This window comes from Cariama cristata, unplaced genomic scaffold (genome assembly GCF_000690535.1).
Source record: "Cariama cristata isolate BGI_N322 unplaced genomic scaffold, ASM69053v1 scaffold3780, whole genome shotgun sequence".
In the NCBI taxonomy this organism is placed as follows: Eukaryota; Metazoa; Chordata; class Aves; order Cariamiformes; family Cariamidae; genus Cariama; species Cariama cristata.
In genome coordinates, this window is record NW_009596207.1 from 73,500 (window position 1) to 90,459 (window position 16,960).

A 16,960-nucleotide genomic window follows, 5' to 3' on the forward strand; every position below is an offset into this window, starting at 1 on the left:
AGGCTTTCAGATACTAAAAAGATATGGACAGTTATCGCTCTGAATTAATAGTTACATGGAAGAATGGTTAATAGTTTCATGCAATTATCTGAAATATAAGAGCATCTTCACAAGATTTAGTGTTTTAAAAACACAGAATTAATGTCTGCTACATTCACTTTTATGCAGTTGCAATAATTCCATGCTCATGTTAAGGAATATTCACCCCTATTTCATTTGAGTATCTGAATTCTAAAGTTTTTTAGCAAAACCCTGTGGTCAGTATTAGCCTGTTTATCTGACTGACTTAGAACTTTTGGCTTGTGAATTGCTTTAAAGGACCACTGATTGGCTCCTTTAATGTTAGATAATGTACTATAGATTATTTTGAAATACATAGAACTTCAAGTTAAAGTAATATTAGAAAATATATTGTTCATTAGGTTGTTTGAATTATTTGCAGAAGAAACTGGAGTTGTTAATATGATCATGTTCGTTTGTTTTGAAATTTAGAGGTGCATAAAGGTACGTAAAGGAATATCAAAGCCCCATTCTTCTCTATAAGGAACTAAAAAATACATGAATAATGCCTTCAAATTTATGTTGTCCTTTTACCAGCCCTTCTTGGTCCTGTTAGTTATGTCGGGAGCAAAATGCTAAAAAGCTAGTCTGTCTGATAGAGGACTACTCTCACATGGACCATGATAGATGGGCCTGTGCTGATATCCTGCTAAGTTTCTCCTTCCATTCACTTTCTCCCCATGTAGAACAAGGCCCTGATTAAACTGGTAAAATTGCCTATAAAACTTCCTGGTGATTAAGACCAGTTTACCTCCATTAGTCTGAGCCCTAATGGTAACGGGTTGTTAACGCCAACAGTGTTTTCACTGCCTTTACCTGTTTGGATCAAGGTTATGTGACAGTAGGGCACCCAGCACAATATGAAACAACCTTTAATAATGGCATGAGGATTTTCCTGGGTAGGAAGGGTCCTAAGTTACTGTTGCTCTCAGAGGTGTGATTATGATATGTAATACAGATACTTTCTAAAGCCATTTTGCGATTTAATCTATATGGTAACGCTAAGTTACGTCTGTAAGGCAAAAAACATTGCAACATTTACTTGATGATAACTAGTTCAAATTCAACCCACACTAGTCAGGGATTGATCTATCAAGTCTTTATGAGGAAATGCCCAAATGACATTTATTTGAAGGAAGACTAGCAGGTGCCCTTCTAGTGATGGGGATTAAATTAGGAAAACTCCAGCCATAGATTTCCAGTAATCAGCCACTCTGCCACCGTGTGTGCATGAATATCGAACAACGTCGCTCTGGTGCCACTTTTCATTGTCCCCACCATCACCTTACTATGTGAGCCCCAACACAACAGAAAGCCAAGGGTCTATATATTTAGCATGTATTTCTATACACAAAGCTATCATTTGGCTTCTGGCAAAGCCATGCTGTCTCTTAGCAGGTGCCACAACCTTCATTTCTTTCAGAAATCTATTGGCATATCATAGGCAACTGTGAAAAAGAAAGATTCATACTGTGACCATATGATTCTCACACAGATTGCAGGATGAAGCTGTAGGAAGGTTAGAAATGGTAAGGAAGGACTTCTTTCCGACTTGGACAATCTCCAAAGTACCATTGACCCAGCCCACAGCATGTCTAGATGAAAAATGAACGTGCAGCAGTCCATGTCCTGTTGTCCCCTCCAGTGAGCCAGGGATTTATCATGAAAGATATATTCAAAAGCATTAAATGACCTTCTGTTATGTACACAAATCTAGACCTTTAAAATTTGTAATTCTGAACAGTCCTGTTTGCTGTATGTCCTTAGGGATTTTTTTTGTTTTAACAGCATGCAGCTTGACAGAAATACACTACCCAAAAAGGGATTAAGGTATATATATTTTTTGAGCATGACTGGTGCTTTTCTGTTTTCCTATAACCTTTTATACACTGTCTTTCCTTCTCTTTCTCCCTTTGATCCTGTTTACAACAGAGTTCTTGGTATCTAAATTCAAACCAGAAAATGTAGATTTTAACAATGGACTTTTTCTTTCCAAGTCTGCATAGTGAATAAATTGCCTTTCAAGATATATCGTGGAAAGTGAATACTGTTAAGGATAACTTCCTTGTGCAATGAATCTTAAAAGGCATTGAATCCTGGAGAGCTAAAAGAGACAGAACAAGATACTTTTGCAATTCAATGGGACTAATTATTGAAAAGATTATTGAGAAAAACAAGATTTTAGAGGTGGATCTGAACTTGCACTCTAAATGCAAACACTCATGCAACTTAACTTGAAGATCTAGTAAAGGGTAGGGCTAGAAAATGCTAATTTTAATATCCAAGGTTTGTTAACTATAAAATGAGCCCTGCTCCAGCTACTCTTCTTGGTCTCTACCCAGCAATACTCAGAGTTCAACTTTGCTACTAATTCCCCACTAATTAGAGCTGTCTTCAACACAGAAAACAGAAGTCATCCACCCGCTTCTCTGGTCCATGGTTAAAAGAGGGGATCAGTAGGTAACTTGGCTGGTCTCATCAGGCATGGAAGCCTATCTCCCTAATCCAGGAAGGAGATTTGGCAAGCAAGGACATGCATGCATGCACACAGACATTCTGCAGCCTTCTAGTCACTGAAATGACCCAGTTAAATCTCTTGAGTTATTGATAAATAATATTTTATGAAATTTTAAGGTAGTGCTGAAGTGTTGTCACTGGAAAGGACCTTCTGCTTTTCTGCACCAGCTGTTCCTCAATAAGAAGTTAATCAGATTTCCTGTTATCCCAAAACAATCATTTTGGATTCAGAGAGAATGGAAAAGGTGGAAGACATGAAAGAGGCATAAAGGGGACCCTGCAAGGGTACAATGGGATGATTGAGGTTTATGGCTGTACAACTGTAATGGTGGCTGAAAGCTGAAAGTGAAATGGAGTGGGAAAACAGCTTATAGGCATATAAGCCTGAGCAGTTATCCCAGAAGGGCTGTCAGTTTGATTTAATGTGCAGAGATCCCAGTCCAAGACCCAGATCCTGAATTCTCATTTTGCCATCTTTCTGATCTGATAACCAGTGGGTAACTCTGTTCTACCACATTTATAAGCAAAGATCATAGCTGTCCTTCTGAAGGGAGAAAGAAATATTTAATTAGGACAAGATGTTTTAATGCCATAAAATATTGTACAAAACCCCAAGCACAACATAAGAACTTACATGTTCATTTAATCTGCTTTCTAAGCAGAAATACTTGTGCCTTGCAAGCCTGAAGCCAGAATATCAAAAGCCCTTTCTGCTCCGCTGTTTGGGGAACACTGATGGCTCACGACAGTGGTGAAGAAGGTGCTCACTTCTCCGTAGGAGATTGTGCTGAATGAAGCAGGCTATTGCAGAGATTGCTGAAAACAGTCTCTTGATTAAGACCCACACTGCCTGCACATTTTAATGCTTAACCACTGCCAGAATTGCCCTTCTTCCAGCCCAGCCAAAAGAGGCTGGACCAGTGAGTTACCAGTTCTCCCTCTTAGCCCACATGTCAAGTTACACTTGTTTTATTGGTTTGCCATAGGAAGCAGTTGGTGAATTATTTGGTTGCCAGACTTCTTCCTTCCAGAGAACTTGTTTCTGCTAATTGCGGATTTTTCCTGTCCCTTTCCCTCCCCCCAGTTTGGGGCAGGACGCAATGCCAAGTAGCATTCAGGGCAGCAGACCGCGCGTATGACCATGGGTAGCTGTCATTACCGATGCAACCTCCTTTTTCAGAGTTGTTGATCTGTTTCTCTCCTGTCACCTAACCAATTGCCCACATGATCTGTGGTACATGTCATTTTGTAAGGAGCTACTCACATTTCTTAGCTTCTAGTCCGTCCATTCCCCATCCATTCCCCATCCTAGCCATACAGCTTCCGAGCTTTTGCTTCAACCTGTACACTTCCTATAGCTTTGAAGCCCTTTCCTGTAAGCTCAGTTGTCTGTCTTCTATGGTTTATCATCATATCTCTTCAAAGGAAGGGAATGCTGGTTTGGGGAGGGGGATGAAGAGGAAAGGAGTTTCAAGTCCTGTACTGTTTCTGTTGTAATTAGATGGTAAATTTTACCTTGTTAAAATCCCTGGTGATAATCACTTGAATAGACTTGATATTTTCCAAGGGGTTTATTTTATCTAACCGGTGAAGGGTATTTATGTGGCACATGTTTCTTTCCAAACCGTGACCTTGTCGTTGTTTTGAGCATGTCAGCTGTGGTTTTTCAGATATACTCCATCATCCCGGCAGACGAGTCAGGAGGAAGGCAAGGAATGGCTGCGCTCCCATTCAACTGGAGGCCTGCAAGACACTGGCAGTCAGTCCCCGCTTGTTTCTCCTTCAGCTATGTCTTCATCTGCAACTGGAAAATATCACTTTTCCAACCTGGGTAAATGCCATTTCCCTCCACTGTTTCTCCCACTCTAGAATAGAATCATAAAATTCAACTGTTCATATTTCTTAGTTTAACAGACTAGATAGTTTATTTAACATCTCCATCACCATACCTCACTAACGAAGGGAAACTCACAGTGTTTTTCATGGAGTAGGCCAGGGTACCTCCTGTTTTACACACAGAAAAAAAGCACAGATTGTCTATGATTTGCCTAAGGAGAAGAAAATTTGAGTCAGAGCTGGAAATTAACTTCTAGTTCAAAGCTACTCATCTTTTAGGATTCACAGTCAGTAGGATTCTTTCCAGTGATTTTAGTGAACATCAATCCAGACACTAAACACTGCTTTTTTCTTCTGTACAGGTTTGCTTTGAGATGGGCCTTTCCAGTGTGTTTCAGTGGCTGGACCTGGCTATGTGGCGCTTAGAGACATGATTTAGTGGTGGACTTAGCAGTGTTAGGTTAACGGTTGGACTTAATGATCTTAAAGGTCTTTTCCAACCTAAATGGTTCTGTGATTCTATGATAACTGCACTTGACCCAATCCAAATCCTAACCTTGAATGCAATATAATATTTTGGGATGTGTGTCACATTTCAGATTTATTTGATTACAGGTCAAGATTTAGATTTGTTTCTTCTGGATCTTGTTTCAAGTTAATCCAATGCAAATTTAGTTTTGATAATAATTTTATTTTTTCTTTAATGCTTAATAGAAAACCATTTATTTGCACCGCACTGGACACATATCTAGGTTCACAATGAGCTTTTGTGGTTTAGGCCCTTACTGTGAAATTAGCAGCAACCTTTGAAGCATTCATACTTCCATCACTCTGTTTCAGCTTACAGCATCTGTAGGTTACAATCACTCAAAAGAAATTTGATCAGACATACAAATGTTGATCTTTATTACATATGGCAAAAGAAGTTGAACAAAGCCACTTTTAAAAATGAAATTGGATCCTGGCTAAGCAAGCCACTGCTTTGGATTTCCTCTGTGTACTTGTAGTAGTTTTAGAGACAGCTCCTTTTAAGCAGTGTTTCTTTCACTCTATCATTTTCTGCTTACAATTATCTTCCTTTTCTTTTTGTTCATAGCTCTTGTACTTGTAACAGCAACATAAAAACCTAATGGGGGGGGGGTAAATTTATTTTGTCATTGTCATAGCCCTATGGAATAATTTGCTCTCAAAACAGAGCTTCTCTGGTAGTTTATGACTTAGTGCAAACCTTGCATGATCTGAAATAAATGTCCAAACACTGAGGCTGAATTTAGATAGACAATTAGCTTTTTCTTCTAGGCATTGAGTTCATGTGGTATAGGTGAACAATAACCAGGCTTTCCTTCCTAATGGCAAACAAACTTTGCAAAAGCTTAAAATAGGTTTATCAACGCTGTTCTGGATTTTAACCATGAGTGATTAACCACTCGTATTTATTATGATGAGATTCAACTGGGCTGTGCAGGAATTTTAACCTATTACAGTGGTAGGTGCTGTAGAAAATCAAAGGATAAATAGGTCTTGCATATGCCAATAAACTTTGGTCTTAACAGCAGTCAGTAATATAGGTATATAACACTAAAATAGAGATACTGATTTATTAGAAGAGCTGCTTATAAAAAATATTTATGACTTCTTATTCCTTTTTAACTTTTAACTTTTGAATCTCTCCCATTGATTTTCTGTCTTGGTCTGTCAAAGTGAACAAGTGTGTATTCAGACACCGGTGTTAGTGTTACCATGTGTTTTACAGGATTAGCCTCATCCAGCTCCTTGGAGATCATCTGCTTCACCTTTTTGTGGTGGCTTTGTATGTAGGAATAAAAGCCTTTCATTTTTCTCTACAGCGTAAAGTCCACCTAACCATGCTAGTCCTACATTACAATTTCATGCAGAACCAAAATTCATTTGTTGGAAATATGCTTCATTAATAAAGCTTTGTATTCCAGTGAGTCCGACCAACCTATCTCAATTTAACCTTCCTGGACCCAGTATGATGCGTTCAAACAGCATCCCTGCACAAGACACTTCTTTTGATCTGTATGATGACTCCCAACTGTGTGGCAGTGCTACATCCTTAGAAGAGAGACCACGAGCCATTAGTCATTCAGGTTCATTCAGGGACAGCATGGAAGAAGGTAAGACTGAGTTACTATTTGGATCAGCGAATAGGTCCCAAAATAGGCCCCTAAAATAGGCCTCCAAAGTGTAGTAAAATTTTAAAATATTTCTTCTGCAACATGAAAACTTAAATAATTTTGTAAAGCTTTCTTTCAGTTCTGTTGAGCTGAACTCACAGGACTTCCTTACCCTAAATTGTGGAATGTATTTCTTTCACACAGTGATATGCAATGCTGTGTATGGTGTACATGTATAAATCCTTTATCAGAAATTTTGGAGGAAAGGAAGCCATTCTTGGAAAATTATCTTCTTTTTGCCTCTACATTTGAAATGTCTGAGCATACGTTGACTACTGTGATTCCATACTTTCTTAGTCCTTCTTCTGTATTTCCTTTTTTTTCCATGCCAGTGTTACTTAGCCTCCCTTTTCTTTTGTAGTCATTTCATTTCCTCACTTTCCTACAGCCTCCTACAGCAAACACTGTGTGAATTTCTGTATTTAAACTCTGTCATTTAGTCTGACTTCACTACTTTCTTTATACAGTTTACTGTTGGTCTGATTTCTTTAATACTATGTACGACACCTGGAATTTGGGGAATATTTTTTGATTTGGTCTTGGTTTTTATTCTTTTTTAACCACAGAGCATCTGACAACTCCTAATTAAATGCACTGTAAAATTTTCTTCTGCCTAACATTTCTGGTAAATCTAATTATTTGCAGAATTCCCGTAAGCACAAAGTTCTCGCACCCTTTAATGTAAAAAAAAAAAAGGGAAAAAAAAAGGAAAAAAAACCCCACAACCCCCACTAAAGATTCATTCTATAACATCATCTCATTGATCTTACTTACAGCTAAGTGATGACAATATAAATGGTCTTTATAACAAGCAAATAAAGTTTTTCCCTAGCCCCAAAGCACATAGTTATGAGATAAAAGGGAAAAAAATAAAAAGTCCTAGATGAAATAACCGACAACTAATACTTTTACTTTTCAATTCCTTCTTCTGTGTTTTCAATGATGTGTCAAGCAGACATCTGGGTATGTAATGCTAGCAGTAGGGTGCAGGACAGGTCAAGCTGTGAGTTGTCAGCACAGAGAGGATGGCTGACTGCACAGGAGCGTATCACATAATTCAAGGACAGAGGTGACTACAGACCCTTTGCTGAGGAACAGGAGAATTATCAAAGGAAGCACTGGAAGAATAATAGAGAAAACAAGGCAAATAATTTATGCATAGAAAAAGAGGTGTTAAATCTAGAATTTCAGTAATGGGTCACCGGTGGCTTTAATGAAAGCTTTTTCATTAGTCATGTTTCACATCCAGCTGGAGTGGATAACCATGATCAGCCTGAGTAAATGAAAGTCAGTGCAGCAATAATAAACAGTTTTCAGCAGTTTACAGTCATTAGAGATTAACGTGAAATGATGCTGTTGGAAGGCCAAATGTATTTTATTTAAGATAGGAGCTCTGAAGAAGGTTATAGTCAAAGTGAGGTAATGGGTAAAGCCACTGTGTACGAGAGCAGAATGGGAGTTTAACTGAGAAATTTAAAGCAGAGACTGAAAACCAAAGATAGATTGAAAGCAATAGGGTTTCAGTGGTCAGTGTACCACATCTTTGTAAATATTTGCCCCGTTACAAAACTAGATTTAAAGTCTGTTTGGCTAATGCAGGTATTCTTGTATTGTCAGTTTGGCGTACAAATGCCAGGTAGCTATTAAAGCAAAATAATTTATTTACCAAATCCTGGCAGATTAAAAATATTAAACAAATTTCTTTTGAAACAAAAATGAAAAGAAGTAATGAAATAATTTTTTTTTTTAAATTCTCTGTTGGTATATCCTTCCTCAGGAGAGTCATCAGAATCAGAAGGGGCAATTTTGTTTCAGTTTAGTCTTCACTTGCCATTTTCAGAAAGATCAGGAACCCCATTTTTTTAGTTGAAGTAGTCCTGCAACATTCACATGGTGCTCTTGAGTCTGACTCTACTGATGATTACTGGAAATAGGGCACTACATCTTGCAGTAACCCCTTCACACGGACTACAAATACACGAGCCTGCATTGTTTTGAGGGGAGAAACCAGCTGAGCAAAGCCTGGGAACTCACCCCAGGGAATGTGAACAGTTTTGCAAAGCATAGTCTCTTATTAAAATCAGTTTGCTCAGCTTTGGACAGGTGTATAAACTGCTCCATTTCTGATTTCTCTAAAGAGTGTATTTACCAAGTGATTTGTTGTCAAAACAACAAAAGTGATGCTTGATTTGCTGGTAATAATACTGAATTTCACTGGTTCGCTCTCCTACCTCATACACAGAAAAGTGCTTTTTCTGTATAGAACAATCTTTTTAAGTGCAGGAAAAAAAAATCAATAGCTTTTCTATACTGATAGCTCATAATTGCTCTTCATGGAAGACTGGCTCTCATTTTAAAAGCATGTTTAGTTATTGAGCTACGTGGGGCAAGTTTTATGCTTTCATCAATATTTCATGTTATTTTCCTTTTTTTAAAGTACATGGGTCCTCATTATCACTTGTCTCCAGCACATCCTCTCTCTACTCTACGGTGAGTATTGACATTTTAGAAAAAAATTCTGCCTGCCTCTGTTCTGGTTCATTGTTCATGAAAATTTCAATACTTTGAGGTTCAGAAGGATTAAAATTGTACTGCAATAAAGCAGGAACATTTATGTTCAACTTCGGTATTATGGTCATGCTATTTTAGAATACATTAGTTTCATCTTTTTATGTGATCTGCCTAGAACTGCTTAAAATCACATAGTGTTTATTTTGAAAGCTAGAAAGAAGGTAATAGTCTCTCTTTAAGGGGGGTTCTTATGCTATTGCAGTTGATAATTTTGAGTGATTTTGCTTATTTTCAACTACTTTTCTAATTGCACAATTTACAAAGTGTTTTTGTCCTGTCACTCGTTGAGGTATACTTCTTGAAAAACACAAGATTGCTTCAGGGTAAGGGAGATACAAATTGCAGTTTAAACGTCTACTGATCTTTGTTGCAAATGAGAGCACTTAGATTTTATTTCCAAAGAGAAGAGCGAAAAAAAAATGATTAATCTTAGTTAATTAGATTAATCAGAGTAACAATCGTATTCTAGTTCAAGCAGAAGTTGTGATTTTGACTTTTTTCCTCTATTTTATTATTTAGGTATCTTTTTGAGATCTTCTGCATAACTTGTTGCTTCAGTTGTTTTGCTAACAAGAAGTTATCCATATGGGGGGAGTTAAACGTGTCTGGACATTCCCTTGATAATGCACAGCAGTTGCTTTGCAACCTATTCGCTAGCTACAATTACATGCTGTAGCAGTCCTTTTTGATGGGCGAGGAACCCCCTTCTCTGCTTTCATACCCTGCATTCATGAATAGTCTGTCTCTTCTCCGTGTTTTCAGGTGTTGAATAGTGTCAGCTGACATCCCAGGAATGACATGGACTCCTCTACCCAGAGCCAGCATCAGTTCTTGCCTGGGAATACTGAGTCCATGCAGTCTGATGCCTCTGTACCATTTGGTAGCCCTATCTCACTGCTAAACTCACGTTAGCTTGGAAAGTAGGTTGCATCCATGCACAACGTCTACCACAATGGTGCCTCTCCTAGTTCTGTTTAATCATAAAAAGGTCTGTACAAGGGCATGTCTAAAACATCTGGTACACAAGCAGGTTTGTCCAGGCCTTAAGCAGCAAGTTGCAAGCAATTCCAGTCCAGACCAGTCCTGAATTATTTTGGGGGTTAAAATGTGCATACAGACTGGCTGCACATGAGGTATGACTAACATTCAAAGCAAAGCTTTCCACTTTCGTTTTGGTAGTCAAAAAGTCTTTACTCTTATTTCCCTGTCTGTGAGACACTGTGATCAGTTTGTGTGGGAGGGCTGTCCAAAATTATAATTCAAGCTTTGATGTCAAATTTTAGAAGAATGCTATGAAACTGATAGAAGGTAAAAATCAAATTATAAAGTGACACAGGATACCTTCAGCACCCGATCAGTCAGTAAATCTGAAATATCTCTGCTCTGATGTCGTGTAATGTAGCAAGAGTTTACTAATACTTTCTATTTATATAACCTACTATCATTCAGGATTACAGGGTCTTGGAAATAGTACCTAAACCCCATGATATTAAAGAACAGTATTTTTCCTGCAAAACAAACTTTAAACTGTTTAGCCGACTTCATACTTTAAGTGGAATGTCTTCTGAAACCTCTGACTATGAATTCAAGTAGCAGTTAAGCCCCGCTCCTTAAATTATGGATTATGTAGACAAGATAATGGAAGTTACAGAAAAATCTGTAAAGGGCAAGAGAGGAATTAGTATGGCCAAATTACTAGGATTGACCTTTAGGGATTATTTTTGATCAGAATTTCTTCTGCTTGATCCCTCTTATCCTGTGAAAAAAGTTTAAACTATTCAGCAGTTAATCAGAAGATGATGCACAAGTGGAGTACAGAAACATGAAAGGCTGGCAATCAGTATCACGTCAGCTGAAAGCAGAGAACAACGTTTCATTGTTCGATGATATGGTGCCGTGCCCCATCTCCTCCAGAAAGGGGTAGCTTCACAGGGTTATAGCACATGGAATTCCCTTTCAGCTATTACTAGATTCAAAGAGTAGTGCAAGAGCTTTTTTACCTTACTTAACCAGGCCAAAATCATTAAGCAGGAATTCCAAAGCAGCTGCCTTTCCATAAGTATCTTAATCAAATATATTTGTCAGATTTCTCAAGCATTGCCTTAAGCCTTGGTGCTAGCGGTTTTCTGCAGCCTAATCACTGGAAAGTTACAAAGTACTAATAAAAATCAATATATTTATGTATTATTACTAGAGGACAGCTTAAAATCTTGAAGTTATTCTCTGAAGATTGGTTCTTTGAGAATTAGAATGTGAGATTCAGAAGAGACATTTCATTATTTGCTGCCATTGCAGTGAATAAGTCCAATGAGGCAGAAGTTCTGCATTCACTAGTATTTTCTGTATTTGGCTTTCATCTTGCTTTGCATTTGGATTTTCAGGACTCACTTGAATAGACTGGAAATCTAGCTTGTAGAGGTATGCATGTACCGAGACAACCATTTTCTTTCACAGAAAAGTATGCCATGTAAGCGGACTTAGTAGACTGTAGGATTGAAATACAGATTCAGTTTTGGCAGTGAATATATCTAGCTCTCTGAGAAGCTGAAAAAGATGTGTGATAGTGTAAATTATGATAGGTTGTCTCCAATTTTAATCTCCTCCTGCTCAGTAGGTGAGACATTGCAATTTGCACATATTTAGTTAATTGCTGTATTTCTTGCACCGGCTCTCAGCATTAGCTACACTTTGAATCCCTAGACTTCGTTAACTGTGCTAAGCCAAGCTCAAAGGAGATGTGTAAGGACATGTCATTTGTATGCTAATATTTTAAGTCTTCAAAAATTGAAAAAAAAAATCCTTACAAGGATGGGATGCATGGATATGATGGAGAAGTAGAGGGAGAAAAGGCATTATTTCACTTTAGAGCCTTTTAAACCAATGGCTGAGTGCTAGGTTACAATGGTGTCAGCACGAACTCTTAAGTAAAAACTGCTCAGGTGTATTTAGTTGTCAGATTTTGGTTTTTAAACTGATGATATACCCAGAATTCTGTTCTTTCTCTTTCATTTCCTTCTTCCACTGCCCACAAAAGTTGAGTTGTGGGAGCCACCTCTCTGACCTCTGGGAGAGAGGCAACGCTTCCTCATACAGTGAGGGAGTCATCTGGTAACGACATGTGGCACTGCCTTCATCAGCAGGGGCCAGTGGTCTGAGGACGAGGGACCACATCCCCACATGGCGGTTTCAGGAAAAGGTCACTAACCCTTAATTTTTTTTTTTTTTGCTTTTCTTGGCACAGTAGAATTCATAAGGGGACATGGTCTTTCTTGATCCCTTTGTGACTTTTCATGCACTACATGCATGAAGTAACAACAATGAGAAAAGAATTTCAATTCTTTCTGTAGGCAGATCTCCTTTTTGGGAACATAGATCAGAAAGTTAGTATCAGTATGAATGTCACATTAGTGCTGGCAAGTAAACAATCACTATTCCCAATCATTCCCATCTAATAATGTATCAGGTATTACAGTAGTTTCAGCCAAGAGCAGTTCTAAGTGTTGCACAGGGAAATACCACAGCATCGCAGTCTTTTTAGTGACTGTTAACAGATAAGCATGTATGGAAAGAGGCATTTTCTAAAAGTCTTCTCCCCCTACACCAGGTAAAGTAAGAAAACATTTCTGTAATGAATTCTTAAAATTCTAACAGCACAAAAGCCATGCTTAATACAGGCTTAAAAAAGCAGCTGTATTAGTCTGTAATAACACAGATACTGCCTGATGTCAGGGAATCTTCTGAGGAGCTCTTACTTTGGGTTTTCTTAGCTTTTTTAGTGTTATTTATAGCTAATTCTTCTACCCACATTTTCCTTTTACTGCTTACTTCTCTTCCAGACAATGTTAGACTACTTCTCTAACTTGGGCCGTCTCAGATCATGGGGTGGATTGTTTTCCAGTACATGAACTGATTCTTATTTTCTGTTATGAAAGAGTTCCTCTCTCATGGCCCAGCACTCCTTTCCATTAGAATCCCACTGAAGCAAGATTTCTCTGTCTACCAAGTGCTCCCTAAATTAGACTGCTCCCATGTGTACAAATTTAATGACTTTCAAAGGTTTACCTTGCAATGATTTAGTTTCTTAGCTTTTTGAAAAAGACTTCTGAGTAAATGGCATCATTATATGACACAATACATAACAATATGGAACATATCTAAAATTATTAACTATTATTAGCAAGTTTAAGCTGAAACATGCCTTGATAGCCCTTAATATTTTGGTCAGTACTCTCTATGGAAGAAATTACTTTAAAGTGCAAGTACCCCTCTCCCCTCCCCTTCCCCCCATACACGTTTCACTAGTTTATGGTCAACTTCTCTTAGCAGCCATTAGTCTACTAGGAATATTGCTCAGTGTACAGTAAAACCAATATAATTCCAGGAACCATAATAATCATTATGGTGTAAAAGCTTGCTGGTAACAGACTAAGGACCATGCGGTGACAGCATAGCAAATTTTCTTTTGTATCTTAGAAATGTAGCTGCAGTTTCTGCAGTTCTGTTCCTGTTCTCCCTTTATCCACTGTTTCATGTTGTCAGTATGCTGGCAAACTCTTTGGGGTTTCAGCTGGAGCCTTGCCAAGTAAGTTGAAAAGAATTCCATTTATTGTTTTTACTGCATACTTTTCTTAAATGTAATGGATCTATGAAGCTATTCATTTCACTTCAGTGTCGCTGGCTTTTGTTTTCTATTACCTCAATTATGTTGCACACTGTTTCTAAGCCATTTCTTCTTTGTTTTCTTCTAGGCAGAAGAAAAGGCACATTCAGAGGTAAGAACTTTTCTTCACTTTTGTATTCATGTATTGCATTATATTATTTTAAAGTTTATGCTTTATCTGCTATGGCTAAACTGCTGAGCGGCTGGGGAAAATACAGCCTGTGTCTTTGCACCACGTTTTAAGAAGTATTGGTAGAAAGCTGATGCAGCTTCTAGTGCAGTAGAAGGTGTTTTCTTAGCATCGTGCGGAAGAATGCCTCCTGGCTGAGGTTCTGAAAAAGGTGAAAAAAATCGATGAGAATCGGTCTTCTGAGCAGAGGAGCTGTGATACGTCTGATTTCAGACTTAATGCTTCTCTGTACTGGATCTAAGGGACTGTGCAATTCAAGGTAATGTGCTGCCTTTCAGGAGAAAAATACTTCAAATGTTCACTTTGAACTTCTCTCCCTTCCATTTTGCATTATATTACATTTCTGAAACTGCCCACTTTGATGGATTTCAGAGCAACGCGGATTGATTTCAGAAATAAATCAAATGTGACGTGGAAAACAGCTTCTTTCTCCTCACAGTGTATAAGAATGGGTGACAAGCCCGGGTCAGCAGCTGGATACAATTACAGCCTTTCTCAAAATGAAGTCCAGGTTGTATTGAAAGGGCACCCAGGAGTAGAAGCAATAAAACGCAGCACCAAGGGGTGCTCTTCCACTTCACAGAGCTACATCCCTTCCCTCTCCTGCATTTATGCTGCTTCTATTTTTACTACTCTAATCAGAGAAAAAGTCAACTACAAGATATTTTGAGGAAGTTCAACAAATAAACATACTCTTCTTCACTTGTCGCAGTATGTTTCAATATAATTTCTACCTGAATTTTCTAAGCTCCTTTCTCTGAAAGTTAAAGCAAAGAAGGTGAAGAAGCACGCCATAGCTCAGCAGTGTAAATGACAATTCCTCATTTCATTGCCCTTTATATAGGGCTGTCTATAGAGATGAAACAACATTTCTTTCCTATGTATTTCTACATGATGTTTTCTTAGTATCTAGTTCTGCTTTGTGATCCTCTTGCAGGAGATGTTGAACAGCACTTCATGAGAACTACCTACATATAGTTGCAGCAATATGACGAAAGTGTAGCTTAAGCAGGAAGGTCAAATAATTGCTATTGAAAACCGAGGAGAAAACTTGGAAAAAGAAAAGTGGCAGTCCAGGATGGAGCACAGCTCAATAATCAGTCTCCTTGGCTCTGAGCTAGTGTAAATGACCTATCTATTTTTGTATCATAGATATACAGGAACTTGTTCATTCTTAAAGCTTTTGCAATATTCCCTGTTGGTTTTCACGGGAGTCATAAAATTAAAGTACTGCAATAGTCTTTGCTAGTGAACGTTATGCGCTCCCTTTCCTAAACTAGTTTTAGACGTTTTACTTCTCTAGTCTGGAATAATTTCTTTTATGTCTGGATGTGAAAGGGCTTTCAAAGTGAAACTCCATGCTGTGCTTAAGTTCTGTGAAATGCCTGGAGTTCCAGTAAGATCTCAAATAGGGTTAAATGAGCTTAAAATAATGCGCGTTTCATGCTTTGTATCTGTCTTAGCTGAAATGTAAACAGGTATTTTTCTTAAGGATTTTCGTTTTTATCAAAAGATACAGGAGCCTTGAATTAAACTTACTTTCATGTGAACAAGCACATTTAAAGCTACATTTCTTTTTTTAAGTTGGCAAACAAGTTTTTGAATAGTATATAAAGAGACTGCATGTTTGAATCACAGGGACTGTAGGAAGTATTGTGTTAGAGAAAAAAAAATTATTACTGTACCTCATCTAACTTTAGACATCCATGAAGCAAAAATCTGTGTCTGAGGTAGCAGTCAAAGCTTTCTTCACGCCAGGCAGTGCAGGAGTGCTTTTTGGCACTTTATCTGAGTCTAATGTAGACATTTAACATATGTCGGTTGCATCATGTCTACAGTCAGGCACAGTGAACCTCACCCAAATTTGTTCGTGTTTCATAATCTCAGGCCTCATCCAGAGCTGCTATCCTTGATTACACTAAGGATATGTTTGGAACTTACGGGATTTGGTAAAAAACCATGACATTTACATGTGAAAACAGAGGATTGTACATATGAAGTAATTAAGCATTTGCCTACACGTGCTCCCTTAACTGGAATTCTAGCTCATACACAAGTTAAGTGCAAGAAAACAGTTGGAGCAACACTAAGTGCCAACATTTAATAATTTGTATTTCTGAAGAGTTCTGAGATTAAAATGTGAAACTAAGACATTGTAAACCTGTTAGTGATCCCTTAAGAAAACAAACAAAAAAAAACACAACAAAAGGAAATTGCTGAAATACTGACAGCAGTCATCTTTTTCCTAGCAAATTCAGAAACTACGGAGAGAGCTGGTTGCATCACAAGAGAAAGTTGCTACCCTTACTTCTCAACTTTCGGCAAATGTAAGTATTTTTCTTATGATCATAAACACTATTGAAGAATACATTATCAAATTGGCTAATAGCTCTTCCTGAACACATGGTCTGGGAGACTTTTACTTTGCGTGTATGTGTGTTTCAAATTAATTATTTCATTAAATGCCTATATTGCCTCAGCTTCAAGCAGAAGAAATCTTGTAACCAAACACAATGGAAATGGAAAGGAGAGTTTGCACACTTTGGATGTGACAACAGTCCTATCCAGTTCAGTTTCACTCGTTCCTCAGACTCAATTAAAAAAACGCCCCCAAATAAGGAGACACAGCCAAAGAAAGGGCATGAATTGCATATTCAGATAGAATTCGTTATAGTTTCATTTCACAAAGATAAACCCTGCAAAACGCAGATAGTTGTGGAGGGAAGCACGGTATACAATTGTACGTAGAATTAAATGCTGCAACAACTGTGCTGATGTATAACTAATGAAAACTGGGCAGTTTCACAGAGAGCTCCCTGGTGTTCCTTCCAATTGTCATACACTGGTAATGTGAGTTATTGAACATGTGATCAGAAAATAATGCTGTGCAGGGAACGTGAGCTATAATCCTGTCTGGTTACTATGGTT

General features: G+C 38.0%; 1 protein-coding gene across 1 annotated transcript in view; it reads left to right on the top strand.

The window, feature by feature from the left end:
* Positions 1-16,960, top strand: part of NAV3 (neuron navigator 3) — a gene marked incomplete at its 3' end in the record, with an annotated part of 114,445 nt that overhangs the window by 71,246 nt on the left and 26,239 nt on the right. Inside the window, 6 exon segments of the mRNA XM_009704972.1 lie at positions 1,849-1,890; positions 4,248-4,408; positions 6,363-6,551; positions 9,049-9,101; positions 13,931-13,954; positions 16,282-16,359. Coding sequence (XP_009703274.1) covers positions 1,849-1,890; positions 4,248-4,408; positions 6,363-6,551; positions 9,049-9,101; positions 13,931-13,954; positions 16,282-16,359 — 547 coding nt within the window.